Source organism: Enhydra lutris, unplaced genomic scaffold, assembly GCF_002288905.1.
Source record: "Enhydra lutris kenyoni isolate GAN:26980312 unplaced genomic scaffold, ASM228890v2 scaffoldscaffold14, whole genome shotgun sequence".
NCBI classification, from domain to species: Eukaryota; Metazoa; Chordata; class Mammalia; order Carnivora; family Mustelidae; genus Enhydra; species Enhydra lutris.
This window is the reverse complement of record NW_019154098.1, coordinates 37,838,437-37,865,920: the sequence shown is the minus strand read 5'-3', so window position 1 is coordinate 37,865,920 and position 27,484 is coordinate 37,838,437. Positions and strand designations below refer to the sequence as shown.

At 49.2% G+C, this 27,484-nt stretch overlaps 1 protein-coding gene across 4 annotated transcripts in view; it reads left to right on the top strand.

Moving 5' to 3' along the window:
* LOC111146810 (vacuolar protein sorting 13 homolog B) overlaps nt 1-27,484 on the top strand; it is a 755,552-nt gene that overhangs the window by 724,348 nt on the left and 3,720 nt on the right. For all 4 annotated transcript variants that reach the window (XM_022502501.1, XM_022502502.1, XM_022502500.1 and 1 more), the window contains 7 exons: nt 3,791-3,909; nt 8,636-9,444; nt 13,382-13,558; nt 15,620-15,790; nt 21,868-22,044; nt 24,177-24,279; nt 24,829-25,078. In XM_022502501.1, the coding sequence (XP_022358209.1) occupies nt 3,791-3,909; nt 8,636-9,444; nt 13,382-13,558; nt 15,620-15,790; nt 21,868-22,044; nt 24,177-24,279; nt 24,829-25,078 (1,806 nt within the window). The remainder of the gene's footprint in view (nt 1-3,790; nt 3,910-8,635; nt 9,445-13,381; nt 13,559-15,619; nt 15,791-21,867; nt 22,045-24,176; nt 24,280-24,828; nt 25,079-27,484) is intronic.

The window sequence follows — 27,484 nt, the reverse complement described above, 5'->3', positions numbered from 1 at the left end:
GGGCTGAGGGGTAGAGTCCTGCTCTGTGCTGGACGGAGCTCAGTACACACGGACACTAGAAGTCTCTACCCCAGCAGCTACGTTGAGATGATGTCCATTCAGATCTTGACTGCATATCAGGTGCTGAAAAATATGGACATAAAACCATTGTCCTCATGAGCTTATACAGAGATCATGATGATTAATATACAAAGAGGGAGAAGCATGTTATACATCTTTGCCCTGAAATCATTAGTTATTATCCCATCATTTGTGTACTTGGCTTTTTCACCAGCTAAGCTGAGAGCAGTTTGAGGGTATGATTAGATCTTCTCGGTCCCTGGGTGCCTGGGTGGCTCCACCGGTTAAGCGTCCAACTCTTGATTTCTGCCCAGGTCATGATCTCAGGGTCATGAGATGATCTCAGGGTTGTGAGATCGAGCACCGCATCAGGCTTCCTACTCGGCGGGGAATCTGCTTCTCCCTCCCTCTTCATCTGCCCCCCCACCTCATGTGCTGTCTCTCAAATAACTAAATCTTAAAAAAAAAAAAAAAAAAAAACCTTCCCTATCCCTAATACGGTGCCTTGCTCTTTGTAAGAATACTTTAAGTATCAAATAATTGGTTGAATGACTAAATGACCATCAGAGCAAAACAAGGATTTATTTTAAAACTTCTGAGGTAGGTACAGGTGCCTAATTTCTCTGGCAGTTAGATACCTAACTCCCTAATCCCTAGAGCCGCCGCTGTACAAAATGCTTGGCATTGTGAGCTGCTTGTCTACCTGGGAAAAGACATGAACTTAAAAAGTCCATGTTTCTCCCTTTCTAGTGGTGAATAGAAGGAACACCCAGAAAAATTTTTCTCCAGAGTCCAGATTTTTTTTTAAGATTTTATTTACTTATTTGATAGAGAGAGAGATCACAAGTAGGCAGAGAGAGAGAGGGAAGCAGGCTCCCCACTGAGCAGAGAGCCCGATGCAGGGCTCGATCTCAGGACCCTGAGATCACAACCTGAGCCGAAGGCAGAGGCTTAACGCACTGAGCCACTCAGGCGCCCCAGAGAGTCCAGATTTTTGATGAGAAGAAGTACCTCAAAGGTTTAAGTCCATTTGCTTGTTTCAAAGTCTCTTGGGCCGTTAACAAAAACCATCAGCTTGATTTATCTTTCCTATCTTAGAAGGAACCAGTATCCTTCCTCATTTCATCATGCCTAAGGATGACTTTGAGTTTGAGCAGAGCAGTAAATATTTCCCTTTTTGAGCCTCTCCTGCCCTCCTTTGAGGGTTGATAGTTTCCTCCTAAAACCCTGGGACATGCACTTAAGTTAACAGTCACTGAGAGAGGGAAATACAGATGGGGGCACAGGGCCTTAGAAAGGTTTGTGCTGGGGCGCCTGGGTGGCTCAGTGGGTTAAAGCCTCTGCCTTCATCTCTGGTCATGATCCCAGCGTCCTGGGATTAAGCCCCACATCGGGCTCTCTGGTCAGCCAGGAGCCTGCTTCCCTTCCTCTCTCTCTGCCTGCCTTTCTGCCTAATTGTGATTGCTGTCTGTCAAATAAATAAATAAAATCTTAAAATAAAAAAAAAAGAAAGAAAGAAAGAAAAGTTTGTGCCAAATGAATAATCTCACATCTATAAACCTAGTAGAAAAGCAGTTGACTTAGGGTGCCTGGGCGGCTCAGTCAGTTGAGTATCCCACTCTTGATTTCCACTTAGGTCATGATCTCAGGGTCGTGGATTCGAGCCCCATGCTGAGCCCACTTCAGGCTCAACGCTCAGCAGGGAGTCTGCTTCTGTCCCCTCTCTCTCTGTCTCACATCCATGGGTTTTCTTGCTCTCTCTCAAATAATCCTTTTTTTTTTTAAAAGCAGTTGACTTACTTTATATATCATACAAAATGATAAATATGATTGTTTTTGAAATAATACCTGTTTTGTTTTAGATTCATGAGCTCAGCCATTTATTAAGTTGACTGCATTCTAGATTTTGTCCAAGTCAAGTTCATTTATTTTTAAAGATTTCATTTATATTTTTGAGAGAGAATGAGCACGAGTGGGGTGAGAGGCAGAGAGAGATGCAGCCTCTCCTCTGAGCAGGGAGCCTGAATTGGGGACTTTGGGATCATGACCTGAACTGAAGGCAAACACTTACCCGACTAAGCCACCCAGGTGGCCCAGGTTCAATGTTTACCTTAGAACAGACAAGGAAAATTCAAGATACAGGATCTTTTGAAACATATTTTTGCAAAACAGTCCATTTGGGAAACACGTCCGTGGAGCACAAACGGACCCCACTCCTGCCATCAAGAAACTGACAGTCTGATCATTGAGTCAGGTGTGTAAACAGGTGACTGTGCCACGAACAATACCGATTTGTGACCAAACAAGTGCAGTTTAAGTACTTTAGGAACATAGGAGTATCAAGCTGAGGAAAGGAATAGGAAAACTAGAGGGTACCTTCGTGGAAAGAGGTATCCTTAAGGAGCAGGTGCAAAGATACATAGGCTCTGGAAGGGACTCGCAGGAAAGGAAAGTCTTCTGGGCCCTGGGGGTGCCGAGTGGCAGACAAGGCCTAAGCTGAAGCAGTGGCCATGGAGCGCAAGAGAAGGCGCTACCAAGGAGCCGGCCAAGCTGGAGCGTCTGTGGGTCGCTGGGCCGCTGGGCCGCAGGACACGGGCAGGAGGCAGACGTGATGGCCACCTGCCTGACCCACGCCGGGGTGCCGCCCCTGGTCAGGATTTCTGAAGGAGGAGCACTTGGGCACCAAAGAAGCCTGGTGCCATTGAAGTGACGTCTGGGGCTCTCTCTGCGGTTCTGCGTACACTCTTTCCAGGGCCTCCTCAGCCGGTCGGAGTTAGAGAGTACCTTCATTCCCTGGCAGGCAGGCACCTAGCTCTGTCCCTTCCTCCAGGAATTTTCAGTCTTCCTTTTCTTTACTGTCCTAACAATAATAAAGGGCCCAGATTTGGCCTGAACTGATACCGCAAATTATCACAAAATCAGCGTTCCCAAACATAGGTTCTTGCCTCTACTCTCAGGTAAGGCTGGCCATGAACATGACGTTCTTGGAGTTGTTCTTCAAATAGTTCTGTTCTGTTTTTCAAATATTTATCAATTTAAGCAACCTCGGTATTTCATGCTGAAAGGACATCTGTTCTGCTGGCCTGGCACCTGGCTTCTGAGATAGAACTTTCCTGAGGCTTTAGTCCACCTTCCCATGGAAGAAAAATTAATTTTGACTCCAAGCAAATGAAGTTATCTGACATTGTTACAAGTATGTGAGGGACTGAGGGACCTTGAGAAGATTATGGCATGTCTTGATAGGTTTTCTGGTACGTTTCTGAGTCTTCCAGATAGATGGGCATCCTCATGGTAGTGAGTCAACACTCGAGAGTCTGAAAGTTTTTTCATTTTGCATTCAAGTCCTGAGTTTCAGGAGATTCTTTTCCACAGAGATCCATAAACACACATCAGGCTGGCCCATGGCTCGACTCCAGCCCACACAGAGCTATTTGCCAATTCCAAAGGAGGAGAGAATAAAGACACTCGTGCTCTGTCATCATCCATCATTGTTTTTTGCTATGAACTTTACAGCTGGATATTGAAAAAATCTGGATTTGATCTTTCTTTCTTTTTTTTTCTTTTTTTTTTTTTTTTACAAGTCAGCTGAATAGCCTATACACATACATAGAGAGAAATATAACCAGCAAATGTTTGTGGTATTGAATCAGAACTTAAGACGTTGGAAGGCAACCATTTCAGTAGTGGTTCTTACTTCTTTTTCGTCAGATTTTGAATATTATTCTTGTAGGTTGTGTTCCTGACTGGCTTTGGCTACGTATATGTGGACATTGTCCTCCAGTGTGGCACGGTCTTCATCACTGTGGCCCCAGAAGGAAAAGTGGGATCTGGTCTAACTACTACCAACAGGTAGGATTAATTATTATCCCAGTGGCAGTATGGTAAGCTTTCCCATTGTGAAGTCATAAACCTGCTATTTCCCATTCTTTGTCATCTTTATATATACATTATAGCTTTTGGTGAATTATTATGTAATCCATAGGATATGTTTATTAGCATTAAATCCGACCTATAAAAAGTAGCAAGATATGATCTTTGGTACCCCTTCCAGTGGTAAATTGAATAAACTGGTTTACAAACTAAAATATGCATTAGAATTATATATTAGCATTAGCATGAAATGCAAATTAATACTTCTGTATCCAGTTGACAGTCTAGTAGTTAGTAATCTGACTTAGCAATTAGAGCTACAAAATAAATTCATCTCTTAGAGGGTTGCCATCAGGTTTTACACTCATGAACCAAAGAGTTAATATGCTTAATTTAAAGGAACTCCTTTAATCCAGTTGGAATAGTATGAAACTAGCCCCTCCTTCTAAAAGTGAAGGCGCATGCATGACCGGGAAGTTCTAGGAAGGGGAAATACAAGAATCAAAGACACGCAAATTTAAGTAAGATATTACCAAAGTTAACGATGATGTGTCATCACCTACGATTCAAGTGGAAGTGTAAACTACTGCATTTTCTGGAAAGCACTTGAGCAACCTCTGTTATCAGCTTTAAAATCCCTTTGGCTTGTGGGTGCCTGGGTGGCTCAGTCAGGTGTCCGACTCTTGATCTCAGCTTGGCCTTGATCTCAGGGTCCTGAATTTAAGCCCCACGCTTGGCTCCCTGCTGGGCCGGCTCCACACTAGGCGTGGGCCCTACTTAAGAAAAAAAAAGAAAAACCCTTTGGCTTGGAAACTCCTTTTTTTTTTTCTTTTTTAAGATTTTATTTATTTTAAAGAGAATGTGTGCATGTGCTCGCATGAACCTCAGGGAGGAGCAGAGAGAGAGAGAGAGAAGCAGACTCCCCGATGAGCAGAGAGCCCGATTCAGGACTCCATCCCAGGACCCTGAGATCATGACCTGAGCCAAAGGCAGAGGCTTTAACCTTTAACCTTTAACTGAGCCACCCAGGTGCCCCTTGGAAACTCCACTTTTAAGAATTCTGAGAGTGTGGGGCCCCTGGGTGGCTCAGTGGGTTAAGCCGCTGCCTTCGGCTCGGGTCGTGATCCCAGGGTCCTGGGATCGAGTCCCGCGTCGGGCTCGCTGCTCAGCAGGGAGCCTGCTTCCCTTCCTCTCTCTCTGCCTGCCTCTCTGCCTACTTGTGATCTCTCTCTGTCAAATAAATAAATAAAATCTTTAAAAAAAAAAAAAAGAATTCTGAGAGTGTAAGAGATAAAGCAGTGGTGAGAAAAGTGGGCAAAGACAGAATGAGAGATTTATCATATTGCCACTTAGAGGGGCAAAATATTTAGAGCACAAATGCCCAGCAGAAGGGGAACGGATGATACATAAATGGTATATCCACAGAAAAAAAGGCTTACAGTGGAATAGATTAATATGGGTGATAAATCTAAAATAAAGCAAACAGAATATAAAATTGAATATACAAATACAACCAGTCCTATATCATACACAAATGAATACACACACACATACACACACACACACACACACACACAAATACTTCTCACACATGCTCACACATACATGCAGAAAACATTCCAGGAACTAAAACTCAAAAGGAGGAACCAAATTTTTAATAGATAAAGGGGTAATAAGCAATTATCTAATAATTTTCTGCACTTTAATTTTCTACAAGAAGAATTTAGTTCAGCATGTTTATTATTATTAAATTTTTCTTTAAAATGTAAACTAATAATACCAACTTCCATCATTTGTTTAAGCCCTTTTCTAAAAAAGTTCCTTGCTTTTCTTATATGGTTAAGAAATTATTAGTTACAACCTGTGTAATTATTATTAATTTGAGCTTACAATATTTCAAACAAATTTGGGTAGAATGTTTTCTTTGCCCAGGAGTGTTTGTAAAAAATCAACAGCATAACAAAATTGGAGACGTAATATAAAATTACATAACACAGGGGCACCTGGATGGCTCAGTGGGTTAAAGCTTCTGCCTTCGGCTCAGGTCATGATCCCAGGGCCAGGGTCGTGGGATCGAGCCCCACATCAGGCTCTCTGCTCAGCAGGGAGCCTGCTTCCTCCTCACTCTCTGCCTGCCTCTCTGCCTAATTGTGATCTCTCTCTCTGTCAAATAAATAAATAAAATCTTTTTTAAAAAAATTATGTAACATAAAATTTCAAGCCTATACAATAATTTCAGAAATATTTGCCTAGGGCATTAATAGTGCATTATTAATCATAGTAGCAACAAATTATACATATAGTGGTTGAAATAGGGAAGGGACAGATATTTACTAATATTCCCTTAATTCATTTATTCAAATATTTTTCAAGTGCTTACTGGATGGTAGGTGCTATTCTAGGGATGAGGACACAATGGTGACCAAAAAGAACAAAATCCCTGCTTTTGAGAAAATGATCACGCTCTCGTAGATGTAGAATGGAAGACAGAATAAACATAATAAAAACGGAAAACTGAAGGTACTGCAGAAGGTTGGCTTTGTGCAGGGATAAAAACAACTGGGTAGAAAGACCAGGAATGCCAGGGCCTAGGGACAGAGAGAGAATAATTTTTAAAAAACCAGTGTAGGTAAGCCTCACCACGGAGTTGACATTTGAGCAGAGACACAAAAGCTTGTGCCAGGGGGTTAATAATGTGGCTATCTGGTGGGAAAGCTTTCCTGACAGAGGGCGCAGCCGGTTCGAAGGTCTGAAGTAGCATGCCTGGCACATTGGAGGAGCAGGGAAGAAGCCAATGTGGGCCAAAGTAGGCGAAAATCATAGCGTCTGAGGTCAGAGAGGGAAAGGCTAAAAGAGCGGGACTTGTGTCGGGCTTAGTTTTGATTCTTGACCTGGGGAAATCACTTCACTTGAGTGAAGAAGTGACATGATCTGACCTAAATTTTTAGAAAATTGTTGGCTGGCTCATTGATGTAGACCATAGAGAAGCAAGGGTGGAAGCGGAGACTCGTTAAGAGATTGGTACAGTTGTTCGCACTAGAGATGCCAGTGGCTTAGACTGTGGTGGGATCGGTGGAAGTGGGAAGAAATGGTCAGATTCTGGATGTGCTAAGAAAAAACCAATGGGATTTCCCTGATGCACTAGGTAAGGGTTGAAACGAGAAGTATCAAGAAGGACTCCGGCATGCGTGTTCTAACAAGTAATGTATGTGGTTGCCATTCACTGAGATAGGAAAGACCATATGTAGGCTGGGGATGGGGGTAAGAGCTGGAGTTTGATGTGACATGACGAGACGAGACGAGTGCCTATATAAAGAAGCAGTTAGATATCGTAGGCTGGCAGTCGGGTAGTTCTGAGCTGACCATGTGAGTGGGAGCCCTTAGCACGGAGATGACATATCAGGCCATGAGACTGGGTGAGATCTTCAAGGGGAGGGCAAGGGCTGAGCCTTGGGCACCTTCATCTGCAGGCATCAGGGAGAAGAGGACGCTACACAGCAACTGATGGGGGACCACAAGTAGAAGAGCTAAGAGAAGACAAATGGAGGGAATGTTTCCAGACAGGAGGAGTTATCGACAAGGTGAAATGCCATTGTGGGTCTAGTGAGCCACAGACCCAAAAGGCTGCCAGTGAAAGGCCAAGTGACAAGGAAGTCACTTGGTGAGAGTTGCTTTGGTGGACTGTGGGGGCAGAAGCCCGCATGGAGCAAGGTGAAGAGGGAATGGAAGGCAGCCAGCAGACAGTGTGTGTAGAAGTTTTTATGGGAGGGGGAAGCAGAAAACTGAGCAGTAGCCAGTAGCTAGTAGCCCCAGGCCTCAGCCCCTGGGCCTATAAGAAATATAGTTGTAGGGGCGCCTGGGTGGCTCAGTGGGTTAAGCCGCTGCCTTCGGCTCAGGTCATGATCCCAGGTCCTGGGTTCAAGCCCCACATCGGGCTTTCTGCTCAGCAGGGAGCCTGCTTCCTCCTCTCTCTCTGCCTGCCTCTCTGCCTACTTGTGATTTCTCTCTGTCAAATAAATAAATAAAATCTTTAAAAAAAAAAAAAAGAAAGAAATCTAGTTGTAGATTGTTAGTAATGAAGAAGAAAATGAGGTTGGAGGAGAGGGAGGCTGGAGTGATGCCCCAGAGCAGGGGAGAGCAGGAAGGTTCTATGCACCATGGAGGGCTTGGCCCGAGGCAGGAGCACAGCAGGTCAGCTCTAGAAATGGTGGAGGAGCAGAACCCACAGCCGATTCATGGCTAGATAGGCCGGGGTCCTGGGAGTGAATGGTAAGTTTTCTTCTGTTTGCTTTACTTCAGCATGAGGAGTTTTGGTTATTTGATTTTACCTTTGTGCCTTGAGATGATCGTGATAGAGAATTAGTGCACAAACACTAGAAGACTTATGGAGGAAAAATCTGGTGTTGATAAGGGAAGCACATAGAGAACATGACAAGAACTTGTAATAGTCCCGTAGGGAACATTTCCCAGAGCTGTTGGGAATGTGACGGGTTCTGTCCAGACACCATGAACTGAAAGTTGAGTTCTTACTTGCATCTTACGAGAATCTGATGAGATGTCAGGAGGTATGTAAGAAGGCACTATTGGAAGGCGGGGCAGGAGGAAGGAAGGAAAAAGGCAGGAGGGAGGGAAGGAAGGAGAGAAGAAAAGGAAAGGAAGAAAAAGAGCAAGGGAAGACTGACGTTCTTTTCCCTTTCTCCTCTAGAACTCTGGAGAAGATTGTGACACTGAAAATGTTCATCACTCAGCTGAGCCTGGTGGTGTTTGATGACCTGACCCACCACAGAGTGTCGTCTGAGCTCCTGAGACTCACGCTGGACAGTGTTTTCCTGCACGTGGCCCCCCTGGCCGGCGCCCTGCCCGGGGAAGAGGCGGCCACCGCCCCTGTCCAGCTTCACTGTGTGGAGGTCTGCTGCGGGGACCTGCAGCTGGACAACCAGCTGTACAACAAGTCCAATTTCCACTTTGCCGTGTTGGTCTGCCAGGGGGAGAAGACCGAGCCGGTGCCGTGCTTCCGGATGCAGAGCCTCCTCGTGCCCAGCAGAGACCTGGAGGAGTACAAGAAGAACTGTTTTATCAGACTCAGCCTCACCCTCGCCGAGGGCAAGAGCTGCTTCTTTGAGGACATCAACGAGTTCCGTTTCGAACTGAAACCCGCCCGCTTATACGTGGAGGACACGTTCGTTTACTACATCAAAACGCTCTTCGAGACCTACCTTCCCGAGGGCTGCCTGGCGGTGCCCCCCGCGGGCCCGGGGGCCGGCAGGCAGGGGCTGCCCGCGCAGGTGGGCCAGCACGCCCGGGCCCTGGCGCACCCCGTCAAGCTGCGGAGGCTGCTGATCCAGCCCGTGAGTCTCCTCGTCAGCATCCACGCGTCCCTCAAGCTCTACATAGCGTCCGACCACACGCCGCTGGCCTTCTCGGTGTTCGAGCGCGGCCCCGTCTTCACCACGGCCCGCCAGCTGGTCCACGCCCTGGCCATGCACTACGCCGCGGGCGCACTATTCCGAGCAGGTGAGGCCGCGGTGAGCCAGAGCCCCGGCGGAACGGAACCGCTTGGGGGTGCTTACCGACCTGCGGACCCCGGGGGGCAATATGGCGGGAGGGAAGAGTGCGGGATTGGCCATTAGTCAGCGCTGGATAGACATCCACGCTCTGCCCCGCGCTTAAGAAACACTCAAGCAACCAGGAGCGTCAATATTAGCTGTTACGTCACTTAGAACTTTAATTCCTCGTAGCAGACACCTTCTCGCAGCTCCCTGCAGTACAAGGCTCAGGGTGAGCGCGCTAGTGCGGTCCGGAAAACTAGCCCAGGCCTCAGCCCCTGGGCCTGGAAGAAACCCACTGGAAGGTTGTTAGTCTCCTCATTAGAGCCCATGAATAGCCATAGGTGAGCAATTCAGAGGATTTGTGTGTCCCTAAGACGCACAAAGAGCCTTCTACGCATCTGGCCTGTGTAGACAGATCGCAAAAAGAAAGCGGTTGGTGTCACAGCTTCTCCACAGACCTGAGATGGAAAAGTCGGGGTGGGGGGGGGGTTGAATATGTATACCAAAAGGTCGGTTGGCGAGTACTATGGTGCTGGTAGAGTGCAGGGGACGGAGTGGTCTGAGAACATTCTATGCAACAGACATCATCGAAACACGGGTTCCTCGCCTGAATTCACCCCAACACGGTTTCAGTGTGATTATCCAGCCCCTTATGTTCCCGGGAATTCAAGCAACAAACCCCAGCCAGTGTTGGTCTTGTGGGTTCTTCCTAGCAATGAACATGACAGCCTTCCTTTCAGAGAATAACAAAGGAAAGAACATTTATCACATTGTACTTGGTGAAAGCATTCCCATATAAGCTAACATTGTAGCAGTAAATGACTCGTGTTGTTGCCAGACTGGGGAGATTACATTTTCTCTGTAATGAAATTCACAGAGTTAATATGGTTACCCAGGAGTTCTTAACTGAAAATGACAAGATCAGGGGAGGGCCCTACAGGGACTATTGTTTTGATAGCTTGCACAACAATGAAGAAAATATTTCTCTCTTGCTAAGAAATCATTTAAAAATAAGCAGTTAACATTTCACATTTAATAGATGGGTATATTTATAAACAATTCCAGAAACTTAACCTTTCGGGCAGTTTTTGCTTTTAACATGAGTAGCAGGCACGTAAATTACTGGGCTCTGATCTGGGGCCTGCAGAGGACTAAGGCTCCCATCAGGCCACCAGGTAACACTGAGGTGTGGGGGGCACCCATGTAGGTAATGAACTGGCAGAGAAACTCCCAACTGTGGCACCAAGGAGCCATGTCCCTGCAGCCTGTGAGCTAAAAAACGCTCTCTCTTTGTTTTGTTTTTTGTTCTTAATGAGCTTTCACAAGAACATTCTGTTTGGATTTTTTGTAATCCACCTAAAATCCTCTAAGCTGTTGTCCCAACCTCATTATACACTGGGACAAGAAATTCTAATACAGAGGGCCAAGTTTTTAGAGGCCGTTGGGAATTCTGTCACTAAAAACCTACAGGCAATGTGAGAAGATGGTAGGAGGTTACCAGTGCCCCAGTAGAAGGGCATTCAAGAGAATGTACTAGCATTCTTGCAGAGGAAGGGGGGAGGGTTGGCCTGGGGATGAGCAAGTTGCAGCTGCATTGCACGTGGGGCAGGACTCACCCATTGAACTTGCCTAGAAGGTTCCTGCCTGGGATGGTCGAAATACCCTGACCTCATTTCTAGGGAAGTTTGTGGATTCACCTTGAAAAGGTTTTAAACATAAATTAGAAGTAGATAGGAGTAGCCCTATTCGAAGGAAAGCATGTGGAAGGTAGTAGCTTTCTAATTTCCTGGGGCTCCTCTACACCCAAGTCTCAAACTAATGGGAAGTCAGACAGATACTCTTTTTCAACAAAGTTTTCAAATGAATAAGCAAGAGATATATTGGCTTTTGGAGGAAAATAAAGAAGGAGTGTCCTCGGATACTTACTGTCCTTTTCTGGCTAGTTCAAATGCCTCTGAGAAGTACCTTGGGTCCATACATAGCCCTCCTGTCAGGCTGTGTTCCTGACCCAGGAGGACCACACCCCACATCCCACCTTCCAGTAGCTTGGTGGAGGGCAGCGGTGAGCAGTGAGCCTGGGTGGTGTCTCTTCATGCTGGGCCTGCTACACTGGTTTGTGTGGATGGTCTTTGCTTGGCAACAGCCTACATACTCTCCTTTCCTTATCTGTGAGTGTAAAATCTATGCAGAGGAGAATTAAGATGTTTCTAGACCAATTTGCTGCCTGCAGGTGGAACCTTATAGCTATCCCAGACCAAAGGGAGTTTGCTGTTTCTTTACCTACAGAGAGAGCCCTCCAAGGAACCATATTCCACAAGCCTCCCTGATCCCCTGCCTTCCTCACTGCAGCCTGGGCTCACGGAGGGTGGGCGGGCTGTGCAATCGGGGAAACCTGGGTTGGAGGCCCAGCCCCGTGTCTCAGCAGCAGGAGATTGCGAACAGTCGAGCCACACTTGCCTCCTCATCCGGCCTGGAGAAAGTGGAAGTGGAGACAGGTTAACACCGTGTCAGATTCGCCTCTCTCCCCTCCGCCTGCTATCCCTGACCCCCAGGGAGAGGTTCAGTCATTAGCTCCTCTGAATTTATGTAAAGGGAGGTAATAGTACTTCATGTGCATAGTTGCTGAGCGCATTAAATAAGCTGAATGTCTGATACCCATAGGCCGGCCCTTTTTAGTTCACGTCTCTGGAAGTGATTCCCTCATGTCATCCTCCTACTGTCCCAGAGAAGAGAAGTAGGCTCCAAATTTAAGACCGTCCCTCTCTGTCTGGGGGCCGGGCCTAGAAACCGTCAGGGCTCTGCCTTGCTTCTTGCAGCCGTACCTTCCTCAGCCTCTGGGACCAGTGACTTGACTGAGCGTCTGTCCCAGGCTTGTCCTGCAAGAACCTGCTGCTGAGGCAGGATTGGCTCCCACACGTGTCCCGGCCCCACGGCCTCCCCATGAGAGAGCGCTCTCAGCCCCAGGCTGGGGCACCCGTGGTTCCCCGAGGAAGTCCCCTATCTAGAATCCTGCACTTAGCCCTTGGCCTTGCCTGCACCTCCAGTCCCCCCAACCCCCCTGCCGTGAGCACGCTGAGCCCCACTCCCCGGGGAGGAAGGTGAAGGGAAGCCACTGCCGGAGTTCACACCACAGCTCCATTCCCACGAGGCAGCAGACACCACAATCAGGCCACTGAGCAGGCCAGCCCCTGGCAGGCCCCCTGCTCGAATAGGAAACCAGATCCAAAGCTCCCCTCCCGGGACCCTGGAAGGGAACACTCCCCTCTCGCTAACCTAATCAGTATGTCCATGTCACCGGTGTTTACACAACTGAAGCTGGGGCTGAAGGGGACACGTTTGTCTGGCTCCAGCTCCGCTCCAAAGGGAAGCACTCAGCTTGGTAGGATTGGGGAAGATTAAAAATAACTCCTCCATCCTTTCAGAACTTTGCATCTCCTTTCCAACACCCCATTTAGCATCTGCCTCCTCCCCTGACCAGACCAGACCTCCTCCTCCTCCCGGTGCCTCCACTGCCCTGAGGTGGTTTTAAAGATAACTTCCCAGCCTGCAAACACCTGCGCCCTAAGAGACCCCCTTTCCTTCTGGCGGGGGGTGGGGGGCGTGTGTGTCCCCTTGCACACAGGTCCCTTTTAGCAGGAATACGGGAGGCTCGGGCAAGGAAGTCAGAGTAAAGCTATTTGCTAGGCTACCAAAAGGATCACTTTGATTTATAAAGTATGAAAGCTTGCCATTTATGAATTCACAGTGAATGAGTTATTTCCCATATTTTGCTCCAGAGGAGCTTATTACATTCTCAATTCCAGTGTGAAAAATGAATTGCAGGGAAAATGGGTCACTTTTCCCAAATGTTCAAAGTGCTGTGTTTAAGGTTTCGGTAACCCCTTCCCTTTGGTCCCCCACAGGCTGGGTGGTTGGATCTCTGGAAATCCTCGGCAGCCCCGCAAGTTTGGTGCGAAGCATCGGGAATGGAATTGCCGACTTCTTCAGGCTTCCATACGAGGGGCTGACCAGAGGCCCTGGAGCCTTTGTGAGTGGCGTTTCCAGAGGGACAACATCCTTCGTAAAGCACATTTCCAAAGGTAGCTGTTTCAGTTCCTTTTCATAATGCCTCATTTTCATTCCTTCCCTTATTTTTTATGTTTTAAAGAACACGTTGACGTTTTCGGTGTGTGAAGGGTGCCTCTACCTTTGTTGGGCCTGTTAGGGTGCAGTGAACTGTTGGATTTTTCACAGAGCTCACACAGAATGTCTTATGTTTTAAACAGATCGCTATTTGCCTGCAGTGTGTGAAAATGTTTCAGAAACTTCAGAATTTTAAACCTCCCATTGGGAAAACAAGGATTGGCTCAACTGTTATTCCATGTGATAAATACAGAAATATTAAAGGTGTTCAGGACTTCTGCTAAACATCAGAAACCCTACACTGTGTTGCCTCATCATTTTTTTTTTCATGTAGATACAGTTGTCATAACTTTGGGAAGAATATGGATACATTTTGACATGGAAATGGCTTTGGAGGTTAACAGGCCGCTCTCCGCCAGCAGGCCGCATCAACAGTGCCATCTTGTGGCCCAGACGGTCCGTCAGGCACAGAAGCCAAAGTGCTGCCCACACGAAGGGGCATGTTTTTGTTTTATCCGTGTGTGCCTGGCAATATTTTGGTCAGGCTGGCAGTGACTCGGGAACTAACAAGGGCCATCTGAGTCCCCTTTTCTTCTCAGCAGGAGGCAGGGAAAACAGGGCAAAGGGCTTCTTCCCCATAAAAGGCTTTTTAATGTCAACAGTGCTGCAACTCTCTGATGAGTGGGCAGGTTATAGAAGTCTCTGGAAAGCTCAAAAGAAGAGGAGCTTGAAATATGAGCACCCATCCTCCTTGGAGGGGGGCACTGGCAAGGGGAACGCATGAGCATCAACCGAGTTGTGTGGACAAGGACAGGCCCACTCCCCCAGGCCCCAGCCGTCAGGGAGGCCTGCAAGCTGAGAGCCGAAGGAACTCACAGATGAGTCACTGGTGGATTTCTCACTCCTGACACTTGAATCTTTGTGGTTCCAATGTTTTTATTTTCAAATAAGACACCCAACACCTGCTAAATTGAACCCCGTGGTAATTTTAGCATAGTGACTCACTGAATGTTTTTTTTACACTTGTTCTCTCCTTCTCTTAGCAAAAATCCATTTCGTTTTTTTGGTATCTGTGTGTGTGCACAGACTTTTTAGATTGCTGGTAAAGATGCAGCTGCAAAAGTGACATCCTCTGTGTCTTCCTACAGCTTGGTGACCACTAATGAAGGCGCTCATTCGTCAGTTTCAGGATCTGTCCATTGATGTCTTTCAGTCTTGCCTCACTGAGATCTCCGCAGACTCATTTAGAGGGGTTGGGGACTGTTTTAAGCAAGTTGCTGAGATAGCTGTTCTTGGGAAAACCAGACAAAATCATGGCTTTCACATGATTTATTTCCTTTAGTGTCCTCACTTTTTCCAGCTAAAATCCTAAGAATCAAAACTGCACATCTTGTCCGTGGCCCGATCACTGGTTTCTCAGAATGTCAAATGATAAAGTTTAATGTCATCCTTTGCACTAAGGAGGGAATACGTCTTATTCCTAAGTAGAAATGTTTCTTTACAGTCTGTCTCAGATTCAGCAACGTAACCTTAACCTTTAAAATCAGAGCAAAGTCTAACCTTCAAACTGGGCCTCAAGGAGGACTTCAAAACTGTGTTAGCCAAGCGTGGACAATCCCACCATAATGATGGCAGTTTCATCTGAAACTCAGGGCATTTTTCTGGCAACAGAGATTCTTATCCTACCCCTTTTGAGGTGTGCCATTACCCTTATAAACAAGTGTTAATCTTCACCTCATTTTTTTTTAAAGATTTTATTTTTAAGTAAGCTCTACACTCAAACTCACAACCCCAAGACCATGAGCTGCACACTCTGAGCCAGCCAGGCGCTCATCATCTCATTTCCTTAAGGCTCTTGCTTCAAGCTGCCCAGAGGAAGCTGCCTTCACTCACCACCTGGGCATGTCAAGAAGGCACAGATGCACTTCCACTGCTCCCCCCTAGCCCTTTGGGGAACCACTGCCAGGGGGTCCACCAGATTGGTGACCAGGCCAACCCGTGTTCCCTTGTGCCCTCAGGTACCCTCACCTCCATCACCAACCTGGCCACAAGTCTGGCACGGAACATGGACCGCCTCTCGCTAGATGAGGAGCACTACAACCGGCAGGAGGAGTGGCGGCGGCAGCTCCCCGAGAGCCTGGGCGAGGGGCTCCGGCAGGGCCTGTCCCGGCTGGGCATCAGCCTGCTTGGTAAGGGGCTACAGGAACCCACACTGGACGGGGAAGGTGGTTGTGAAGCCTACATCCTTTCTGCAGACAAGGCTGAGGCTCGTGGTAGCTGGGGACGGGGGTGCCGGTTGAGGCGCGCTGGCACAGGGCCTCCATCCCAGAGCCCTTGCGCCGCTCTGAGAGGAAGGCCCACCTGCACAGACGCCCACGCTCTGCCCTCCCTTGCTTCTGGTAGGAAACCTATCCCTGTCCTCAGGGCAGGTATCCAAAGAGCCTCATGCCAGAGGAGGCGCCCTGAGCATTGGGTGGCGCGGGGCAGGGGGCGGGGGTGGGGGGTTGTCAGCACGGGGACAGCAGCCCAGGGCCTGTGGCTTGTGAAAGTGAGTAACGGGCTGCCGGCCTTCTAAGCCTCCGTCCCCTGCCCCGACCACATCCTCCAGATGCTCTCACCTTTGAGAAGCTCTCAAGCAACGTGCAAATGTCCTGTAAACTTCAGCAAGGAGCCCACTTTCACCTTTTATTTTCTTTTGAGAGTGCCGGCTAGTCCCGACTCAGAGTAATTACAGTTGTCAAGCGGCCAGATGGTATAGTTCGAAGTGAAGATGGCTGCGGGTATTTCCAAATACTACAGATGTTCAAAAAATAAGCTGCTTTGGAAAACTCTATAAAAAGGAAGCTTCAGAGCTGAGATTTTGCAGAGCAGGATTTTCAAGGGTATCTTTTGTTTATTTGTTTGCGAAGGAATTTAAAACTGTATTGCTTGGCAGCCTGCCTGCTCGCATTGGAAGGAGTGTGCATCTCCCGCAGATCAAAGTACCCCAGAGCAGGGAGAGCGGAGGTCAGAGAAGATGAGCTTGAAAGGATTTGCGCTCTCTCCAGCTTGCGCTGCTAGCCGCAGCCCTCAACTCGCAGCACAGCCAACTGAGGCTCTGGAAGGAAGTAGTAAGATGTTATAAGCTCAGATTAAGTTACTAGAAATTGTTTAAGTCATAACATTCTGTGGCGATGCGTGGAAACTAGGATGCTTATGCTTATGACCTGGGATGGAACTAGAGGGTAGAGGAATGGTCTGGAAGGCCAGGGGAAGGCGTGGGAATAGACCACATTCCGGAAAAGCCAGCAGACCCCAGGCTAGGGTGTCCAGGTCCTTTCTTTGTGACGTCAGGCACGTTCTTACCTTCTCTGAACCTGGCTTTCTCCTTTGTAAACTGGGGCTGGTGATAACATTATTAGAGGTAATAATACTGGTCTGTCATGGGCCGGCATAGGGTCTGTGTTTGGTAAACAGCACTGCTCATGCCATGCTCTCTTCTTTGGGCAGAAGAGCTTCCTTCCCTCCATGCAAGCTCTTCTTGGAGTTGACAGGCTCAAGTAGACCTGAGCTGGCCGGCCTATGGCTATGTCCATTCCAACCAGTGTGTTCTCTTCCACACAGAGACGCCCTCACCCACTACCCAGTTGCCACTGTTGTAAATCATCCCTGACGGTAGAAACCCATTACGGGAGGAGCCATGATCCTCCCATCATGTTGTCATACTTTTTAATACGGCGCCCACTGTTAACCAGGCTAGAAGGTCCTAAAACTTGGATCTCTGCGGTAGTCACTCCTTATACAACATCATCTGTGCAAGGGACTTATTTCGTCTGTAAAACCTCAGTGCGCTTGCGGTCTTCTGCCTCTCTGGTCATTTCCAAAAACTCAGGGGTTCTGTGGATGACCTAAATCCCTCCCGGGTATGCAGTGACTGCCCTTGCCCCCTGTGGCCTGACCCTGGGCCCCCGCGCAGCACCGCCTCCAGCAGCACGCCCTGAGCCGTGTGCCCATTTCTGTGCCCCTCAGATGGGTTAGTTCTCAGTGGGCGTCTCAGAGCTGGCTCGAACCCGCTTCCTTCCCTCTCAGAACACTCTGTGTCCCACTTAATCCCTGGCTTATCTCAAAACGTCCTGTCCAGAACTACCTCATGTGGGGCAGGAAGACAAGAGAAGGAGTAGCACCGATCAAGTCCCCTCACCTGGAAAAGCATAGATTTATCACCATTTAAATTATCCCCAGATATGGTATTTAAAACTGCTAAATGCAGTTAGGTGCCTGGTTGACGTTAGAGCTGTTACCATATTGTTTGAAAACCATGCTCAGTGGAATCAAAATAGTACTTCCTCAGTTTCCTCCTCTCTGAGAAATACTAACAACACAGCTAGTAAAAATGTGTCTCAAGAATACTTCAGCATTGACAAAGCATTTTCACGGGTGTCATCTCATTTGATCTACAAACCCAGGCATGTATGTGAGGGGGAGTGACTCGCCCAGGCCAGACCTCCACCGGGACAAGAGCCTGGGCTTTTCCTCCTGTCCCCCAGCCTGGAGGGCTCCGAGCCTGGAAACAATCAGGATGTGGGGAGACAGAACAATTGAAGGTTCCAGGGTAGGAAAAACACATTTCCCCCAAATGTTTATGGGATTGGTGGGCCTTCTTGCCTCTGTTTTGCTCTCGTGGGGACACTGTGGAGTGTTAGGAGGTGCTTGAGAAATCAAAGGGAGCCTTCAGCCGCCATGCCCAGCCGCATCGCCCCAAGTCAGCGAAGCAGTGTTGGCTGGCCCAGAGATGCCGCCGAGGCTCTGCAATGAGCCTCCCCCACAGTCTTGAGGAAGCAGTTGCTTTGGGGAGAATTCTGTTTAGCCTGAAGAATTGGTACGAAGGCTTTCCCACATTTACCAGAACTGTTCCCCCAGACACCCCCCTTTCTGCTGCACCCTGGAGCCTGTGCCGAGCGACGATGTGAGCTCTGTGTCGCTGTCATACTCCATGTTCCCTCCCAGACGTGCTTCTCTCTCAGATGTCAGCCCTCGCCTCTCTGATCGCCCTCCTGGGCTGCTGCCTGATGGATGAGGCTAGACTTCCGGTACTCACACCCTTGGTCTCCACAGCCACTCTCGGTGTGCCGTGCGGAACCCCCACAAAGTGGGCCTCTACCAGGTGCATCAGGACGTTCTCCCTGGAGTGAGAGAGCGAGCAAGCGAGCCAGGCACTGAGATGTGGCCTTTTTGAGCCGTTCTGCTGCCACAATCAGCCATTAGCGGAGTGGCGGCAGTTCCTGGGGAATTTTAGGAATAACAGAAGTGTTTCCTTCTCCGTGAATTAATCTGTTCTGGCCCTAAAAGACTAGCCTCAGGCTGGAATACTTACTATCCGCTGCGTGTAGGCCTCGTTTGTCTCTGAAGTGGTGAGCTGTAGTGCCCTGGCCTAGGCCTCTGCCTCTGCTATTGTGATTTTAAAAATAAATAAATAGATGTCCAAAATAAAATTACAGCGTGCAGTGAGGGCAGCACCGAAGAAGCCACAGAGGAACTTTCTAGGTCAGTAAGCCAGTATATTCTGCCTGAGGCTGGGGAGCGAGTCCTGGAAGAGGTAAGGGAGGGCCGTTCCAGTTCCCTCTCCTAAAGGCCTCCTCCTCCAGCTAGAGGGGAGCGAAGGAGACACCCCCCAGTTTCTGCCTCACCCGGCACACCCGGAGTCCACGGAAACTCCCCTCCCTCCGAGGCGCGCTTCCTTCCTCTCCTGCCTTCATCACATCACAGCCGTCTCCATGTGGCCGCCCACCCCGTGGGCCGGATGCCAACAGACAAGTTTGGGGATCAGTTTCCACCACTTAAAGCCTTGGAGCAGAGCTCGAGTAGATGACAGTAAATAATTTACCGGTCGTGGGATTTAGCTGGATTAGACTTAATAAGCGAGCCTCTGAAGGCCTCCGAGAAGCTGCCTCTCTCAGGCATGGCGCAGACACCACGGAATGGCTGCTTGTCTCTCACGGCCACTCTGGTCTCCAGCTTGCACCTGGTGACCAGCGAGGTGTTGGTGTATGTGACAGACTTTCCCCCTCCAGGGTCTGGTGCTGGGCGAGGGCACGCGGTCTGACAGCTCCTTCTCTACCTCTCAGCATCTAACACCTTGTCATGAGGCTCAGATTTTCCACTCCCTGGGCTGCCCAAATAGTCCATCTGTTAAAGCCGCAGTAACTGAGCCTTCGGTGTGGCCAGTGGCTGGAGAAAGTAGAAGATCAAAGGGCAGTTTCACTGTGATACCTGTTTGCACTTAGATAGGCCTCAGAGCTCGGTGTGGGGACTCACCGTTATCAACGCTCCATGTTCCTGGTACGCGGTGGGCCTGGCACATTAAAGGAAGTGGGAGGTTCTCAGTGAAGTAATCACCTGGCCCCCCGCAGGATCTTAATAGTCTTAATGGAAATCTGCACTTGAGAAAAGGCCTTTCTTGAGTGATTGAATCCATTGGCAAATTTGTAATTATTTACCTCAGTTTACCTACGAATTTAAGCATGGAGACCTTTCAAAGAAATCAGATAATGATGTCACAAAAACTGTGTTCTCTGATTTGATGCTGTTTACTTGGAACTGTCTGCTGTGAGATAATTTGAAGAGAAGACCCCACGGTTCTTGTGTGCGCTGGGCACCAAAGGCGGCCACCACCCCCATTATTAATGCTCCCCAGCCCAGGTGCCAGGATGGAGTGTGTTGAGGGCCCTGATGCAGTGATCCCCTCAGCCCTCCACAGCCAGGGTAGCTGGGGCCAAGGGCAAGCGGCTCCCTCTGCCTCCCCAGTGAATTCTTTAGAAGGTTTGGGAAGCCCTGGGTGTAGGCTGAGAAACAGACCCGTCGCCTCAGGTCATTCTTAATCTGTCAATACATAAATTTAAATGGCTCTGTCCAAATTCAGAGGAATGGAATCTACGAAGAACATTCCCTTTACAACTGACCTGAAGGAACCAGCCTTTGTTTTACTGGATTTTGTTCAGGGGAATATTACTTGAAATTAGCAGGTCATTAACAGAGACCTGGAAATCTCCATTTACCCAAGAGACTTTGAATTAGTGGCATTTGGTGTAATGGGATTTGACATGTACTAAAATTTCTACCAGGGGGACTGTGCATTTTCCATTAATCCTAACAGGTTTGAGTTGAAAACAAAATTCCTTCAAGAACTGCAATGAAATTTTTACCTCTTACTGAGCTAGAGAACCTCCCTCTCCATCACTGAAGGAAAAAAAGAAAATCAGGACTGGTGGGGCCTTTAGTAGATATTCTCACAGGCCCCTCAGGGCAAGGGGAGCAAGGAGGAGGGAGCCACAGGAGGCTGAGGGACTCCCCCGCCCGCTTGGTACCTGACCCGGCTGCCCTCTGGGAAAACCACTAGAGCAGAGTAGTGAGAGCAGGGGTTTGTAGCTGTTCTAAAGTAAAGAGTAAGTGGCCAAACCTCATTTGAAGTGGGAAGTGGGGGAGTGTTTCTAAGACTGGCAGAAGGAAGTGCCTGTTTATAAACAGGATCGGTGAAGAGCTTGGTGGTGAAGAGCTGGCCTGTGACTCTGCCTCTCTAGACTCAAATCCTGGCTCAAGCACAGGACAGCTGTGTGACCTTGGGGCAAAACTCCTTAACCTCTCTGTGCTCTGCCGCCTTATCTAGGAGCTGAGGATAAAAACCATGTCTGACTCCCAAGATTATGAGGATTAATGGTCTCCTACAAGTAACACTCTGGATACAGTCCCCAGCACATAGTAAGCGCTCAAAACAGATTAGCTTTATAGAAGTAACTGCAATATCAACACTCTTACATATTAATATATTAATATTATCAAAGAATTGGTCTTATCATTAGTAAAAGGGATAGCCTCTTCCAGTTTCTTCACACTCCTAATTAGTGAAAATTGATTAGCTGAGCAGGCTTGCCCTCTCCTGAGCAATCATCAGCTCTCTCCTCTGAACTGTGTTGCGTGGTTTCTGGACGAAGGCGTGTGAGTGTCACTTTGAAATGGTCTGATGTGTTTATGCAATTCTGAACTGAACTTCTCAGATCCTCACTGGGATGGACCAAACCCAGTCTGAACATTGTGTTTTGATGAAGATCATAAATGCCTAACTCAGTGCCCAGTGAGCTTATGTAATTGGTAAATAAATGTATAGTAAAGAACATTATAATGAGGGTAGGTTTTCGTTTTCGATCCAAATAAAGCTATTTTGGATTGAAGGTTTTCACTTTTTCAGGATTTTAAGCCTTAGTCCTCACAAAGGGCTTTTGCTGTTTTTCAGGTGCAATTGCCGGCATAGTCGATCAGCCTATGCAGAACTTCCAGAGAACATCTGAAGCTCATGCTTCAGCCGGACACAAGGCCAAGGGTGTCATCTCAGGTGTGGGGAAAGGAATCATGGGGGTGTTCACAAAGCCCATCGGAGGGGCCGCTGAGCTTGTGTCACAGACCGGCTACGGTAAGTCGTGGGGCACCTGTCAGGCCAGCTCAGGTATCACCCACTTACTTGCATTATTATACCAAGGACTCTGAGATAATCTAGGCCTTCGCATGGCAAAGCAATGAAAAAATAAAATGGATAAATCCATAAAGAGAGAAATAGTTGTCTTCCTCACCTCCTTATCCTTATTTATGGGAAGAGTAGAATCGTACTACTAATGATAAATTTAATAATTGTAGACCCAAGAAATCAATTAGGTTCAGTAGATCTATCTCACAGATTCTTTCTACAGTACATCTAAAAAAATAGACTCCAGTGATCGCTTCTCGGCCTTTTGGCTAAGGCGGAGAGTAAAACAGACTTGAATGAGAATAACCAGTTAGAGGTGGAGGGCAGTTGAGAGCAATACGTAGAAATTATTGAAGCAGAGACTAGAATGACAACTTGTCTGATGGCCAGTTGGAAAGGAAAAATAGGTGATAAAGCAGGAAGGTATCTGTGAGGTGTGTGTGTGCTTCAGAGAAGAGAAAGAAGAGCGTGCACGCCCACGCCGGCAGAGCCTCCCATGCTCTTGCCCCCGGGCCGAGTTCCTGGCCACTGGCAGCAAAGGCCGGTGACCTACATCTGAGACCCCTTCCCCAAGCAGACAGCGAGGCTGGGGGCACCGCCGGCCCTGGCCGGGGGCGCGCTGGGGCCTCTCCCCGCTGGGCGTGCACGCGGGAGTAGCGGGTGCGTGTGAGCGGAAGCACGTCTTCCCAGGCTGCTTTTCTGCGTCCTTGGCAGAGCCCAGTAAAGTGACTTCATAAACCGGGACTCGCACGGTCACCTTTTTCCCCCAAATCGGTGTCATCACTTTGGTCAGGAAGCGGGCTGCCTCGCTGCCATCCCAGACCACAGGCGCGCGCTCTGCGTCTGGCGGTAGTCGGAGGGACCCGTTTCACCGCGGGCACCTGCACCTCAGATCTGACAGAGGCGGCCCGACCAGGGCACAGAAACCGCGTCTGAGGGGGAGACAGTCTGAGAGGGAGAGAGTGGGAGACGAATGCCCACACTCAGGCAGCCATCCGGAGGGTTCCTTTAAGAGACCACACAGGGGCGAACATGTGTTCCTCTTGGCTGTTCCCCTCGCCGCCCCCCTCCCGGGTCTCTCTCTCTCCTGTGAGTGACGTTTTCACTCACAGGGAAAGGGACAGAACCGCTGCCACCCGTCAGCCGGCCCAGTCAGACTCCGCTTACGGGTTCATAAAAGCGGGATTCCCTTGCTGTGGACCCCAAGGAGGCAAAGTCCATGCAGACTTCACCGATTCCTTTGGTGTGGAAAATGCCATGGTTCCTCACCGCGAGGTTTCCCAGGGCTGAGGATCTCCCCCTCACAGAAGAGCATCTCAGCACAGAGCTTCACATGGCCTTGTTGCTCTCCATCATTCTTGTAAAAGTTTTATTACTGCACTGAAGGTTTTACAAACCACTAACTCTTCGTCTAATGACTGTGCCTCGTTTATAAACATTTACAAGCCCTCGGAAAGCACACATGCTGTACCATCTTTGGTTCTGGAGCGTCTCCTCCGAGCCTGCATGGCTGCCGCTGGTTCCCTCGTTCGGTGCCGGCACCGGGAAGAGCGTGTAATAAACCGGAGGCCCCCAGAGTGCTCATAAATGTATCTGGATTCATGTTTAACAGCTGGATTAAGTCACCTAAATACGGTATCTAGGCAAACTGTGTGCCTTTGTGTGCATCTCTGTGTGTTGTGTTTATGTGCCCGGCCCCGGCACCGATACAGAAGTATCGTAACATGAAGCAGGGAAGCCGACTAACAGTCATGGCTTCTTCTATCACATAAGCTGTAACGGTGTGCGAGCCATTGCTCCGGACTGATTACTCCCAGGAGCGTTGGGCTTCCACTAATTGCCAGTCCAGTCGATGCTTGGACTGTGGTTCATTCATTTTTCAGTTTGTAGCTAATGTAAGAGCGCCAGAGGTCAGAGCACTGCGGTGTTTAATGATTATCTATACACTTGCTTCCAAGGATTTGACATCATTTTGGATCTTGCAGCGCTTTATGGATGGCTGTAAGCAGGTGACATCACTGCAGCATGGAACCGGTTTCCAGAAAACAACTAGTAAAACTCCCTTACTTCTCTCGCCACAGGTATTTTACATGGAGCTGGACTTTCTCAGCTTCCCAAACAGCGCTATCAGCCAAGTGATCTACATGCTGACCAGGCTCCAAACAGCCACGTCAAATATGTCTGGTAAAATTATCTAGACGCCTGTTCCACGGCACATGGATGTTAGGGGGCCTGCTTTGCTCTCAAGCTGACGAGCCCTGCTTCCGGGGCAGCCCCAGACCGCGTTCGGCAGCTCAGGCAGCACCGGGGCACCTTAGGGCCCAGGAGCGGCTGCCGCCCCCAGATGCGGGGCTGGCCGCACTCCCGGCCTCTCGCACCCTCTCGCACACCCTCGGGGAGGCGGCGCACTGACAGAGGAGCCCAGGCGGTGGGAGGGGACCCGGGATTCCCTAGAGAACCAGCCTTCTTCTCGGGGTGATGTTTCTATAGGGAAGAAAAGGAGCCAAGGGAAATCTTTATCCCCAGGAGGAGCTGGGTTCTGTTGACCAGAATCAGTTTGAGAATTAAAGTGACAATTACATTTTAAGCTCAAATTAAGAATCAGATCGGTGAGAGCCCTCCGCCTTTGGGGAACCGTGTGTGGGAACGCCCCAGCCCTTGGTTCCGTGAGCACTGGTGTATGACCATCTTTTCCAAACTGGCTTCCCGCCTCACTTTTCTCCTTGGAAACAGGAAAATGCTTCAGTCTCTGGGCAGACCAGAGGTGCACATGGCCCTGGAAGTAGTTCTGGTGAGGGGCTCCGGCCGGGAGCACGAAGGCTGCTTGCTGCTGACGGCGGAGGTGCTCTTCGTGGTGAGCGTCAGCGACGACACACAGCAGCAGGCCTTCCCCGTCACAGAGATCGACTGCGCCCAGGACAGCAAGCAGAGCAACCTGCTCACCGTGCAGCTCAGGCAGCCAAGAGTGGCCTGTGACGTGGAGGTACATTTCAGGGGACAGGGTGACTGTGTGGCTGACTGCTGTGGCAACGGAGATGCGGGCTGGCCGCCGGGACGCGGGCGTTTATGAGCCTGCAGCCGCTGGCCTGGCTGCTGTGACGAGGAGGGTTGTCAGAGAAGCAGCGTGAAGGGACATGGGAGCCAATGCAGAAGGAAGTTGGGAAGCCCCAGCCCAGGCGTGTGTGGGAGCCCTTCCTAGGGGAGCGCGGCAGCAGGCCCGGTGGACTCAAGGCCCGGGTTAAGCCACTGTATGAACCGAACAAGGCTTGGTTGTCGTGGGGCAGGGGTGCTGGAGGAGACCGGGCAGGACCACAGAGCTCCAGCACAAACCGGTCTGTGCGAGAGGGCCAGGGCCCAGGCGGCAGTTCCCTGCGGCTGCCGCACAGAGCGGGCACAAGTCTGCTGTAGCCGACTGGAGATACAGGAGAGGACCGCCACCGAAGTGGGGGTGTCGTGAAACGAGGTGCAGCCAGTGGGCCAGACCTTCACAAGCTCACAAACCAGGTCTCAGTCCCTCCTCCCTCGCTTTCCACCCCCAAGACTTCATGGGTCAAAATTCTGTACATAGATGTTTCCTTCCTGCTCTGTATTCTGTGTGGTTCTGTGTCCCCTTTCCCACAGGGCAGATTCCCACCCCCTAAATACTGTGGGGTACCTCCTGGGGACGCTCCTTCGGGTCTTGAGGCAGCTCCCTGGCCACACAGCTTCCGTGCTGGATGCTGGCTCCCGGCCACATGTAAGCTGCTGTGGAACGGATGCTCAGGCAGGGCACAGTGATGTCCAGGGTCAGAGGGGACCCCTGCCCAGAGTGGCACCAGCTTCCTACAGGCCAGTGTTCGGTGAGCAGGTGCACCCGGTGGAAACCAGCGGTCTGCTCCTGCCTCCCTGCTGACTGCCTGATCCACCAGGGGCTGTAAGAGTTGACCTAAGAAACAGACATCTTTTTTTCCACACAGCAAGACGAGTGTAAGTCGGTGGCAAACTGGAGCCTCCTTGTCCTAACCTGGGCCCTCGGTGGCCCCATCCTGCCCAATTCATTATCTTCTCCCTGGTATGGGAGCCTGTGCTTCCCTCGCACCACTGTTTGGGTAGAATTATCTGAGAAGATGGAAAGCAGCCAACCACAACAACTCTGAGATTTCTCTAGCTTCTTGGATCCTAATCAGTCAGGCTTTAAGCTGGGGCTTGGCACTAGGCGAACATTGCTGCCTCGAGTTGATGACTTTCTGGGAATAAACAGAGGTCAGATGTCCAGGCTGACTTTAGATCGGCCAAAATCTTCTGATCCAATTGACAATAAAGCAGCAATGATCTGGCTACAGGACTTGGCAGGGCATAGTATCATTATCTTCAAGTCCTTGGTCCTTAACGAGAAACTTCCAAGGCCCTAAGGAGTATCTAGGGCCATCGTTATTCCTTAGCTGCTTGGGAAATATTTCATATCTTAAGCTGGGACTGGAGATTCAGCTTTTGCTGTTAAACTGTCTTTACAGTCTTCAACTGTGATCCTTCTCTCTTTGGCTTTTTTGAGGATACTTGGGGAATTATCATAGCTGGAAGGGAACAGCTCTGCTTCTCGAGGGGCTAATGAGATGATAGCTGGAGTCACCACTCCTAGAAGCCGCCAAGGCTGAGACCATGGAATCACGGAGTTAGAGGCAGAAGCACCACTGACACACTGGACATCATGCCCAACACTGGTTTCCCACCAGTACTCAGGGGTATCGGCTGGGGGGGCGGGGGCGCTAGGGCTAAGTGATGGCTACAGAAGAGGCGGAAAAGATGACTGAAAGCAGAAATACTGCAGGGCAGCATCTGGCAAGGGACAGAAAAGGTGGATATCCGGTATGCCTTTAGCCCCCAAATTCTGCTTTCTCTAAATCTATCCCAATTCACCTCTCCCCTCAACTCCTCCTAAGAAACAGGAAATAACTGCCTCCTCAGTCCTGCATTCAAACCCTAACCCTTCCGCTACTCACCCCAAAGGAGACCCAAACTGTAAGGAAAAAAAATGCTCATTTCTTTTCTGAGACAGTACATCCTTCGTTAGGAGTGCCCTAATTCAGTGTGTTTGCAAAACGTGGGGTGGGGGGAGTGTCACTCAGCAGGGCTGCTTGACACAGTGAATTTTCCTCAGCTGTCATGCTTGTGTCAGTCCGTACCCATCACATGCCAATCTGATGCACAGATGTAAAGCTGGGTTTAAGCCGACCTGCGTCTTCCAGGGAAAACTAGGAACTGGTATTTTTAAGATCTTTATAGAAAATGGCTTTTTTGGTTTTCTTCAGATGCTAGGAAACACAGCTCCTTTGAATTTTGGAAGGAATTAATTTGTAGATGACATCATTCAGTATACTGAAATGTGGCAGGATTCAGATTTTTTAAATCA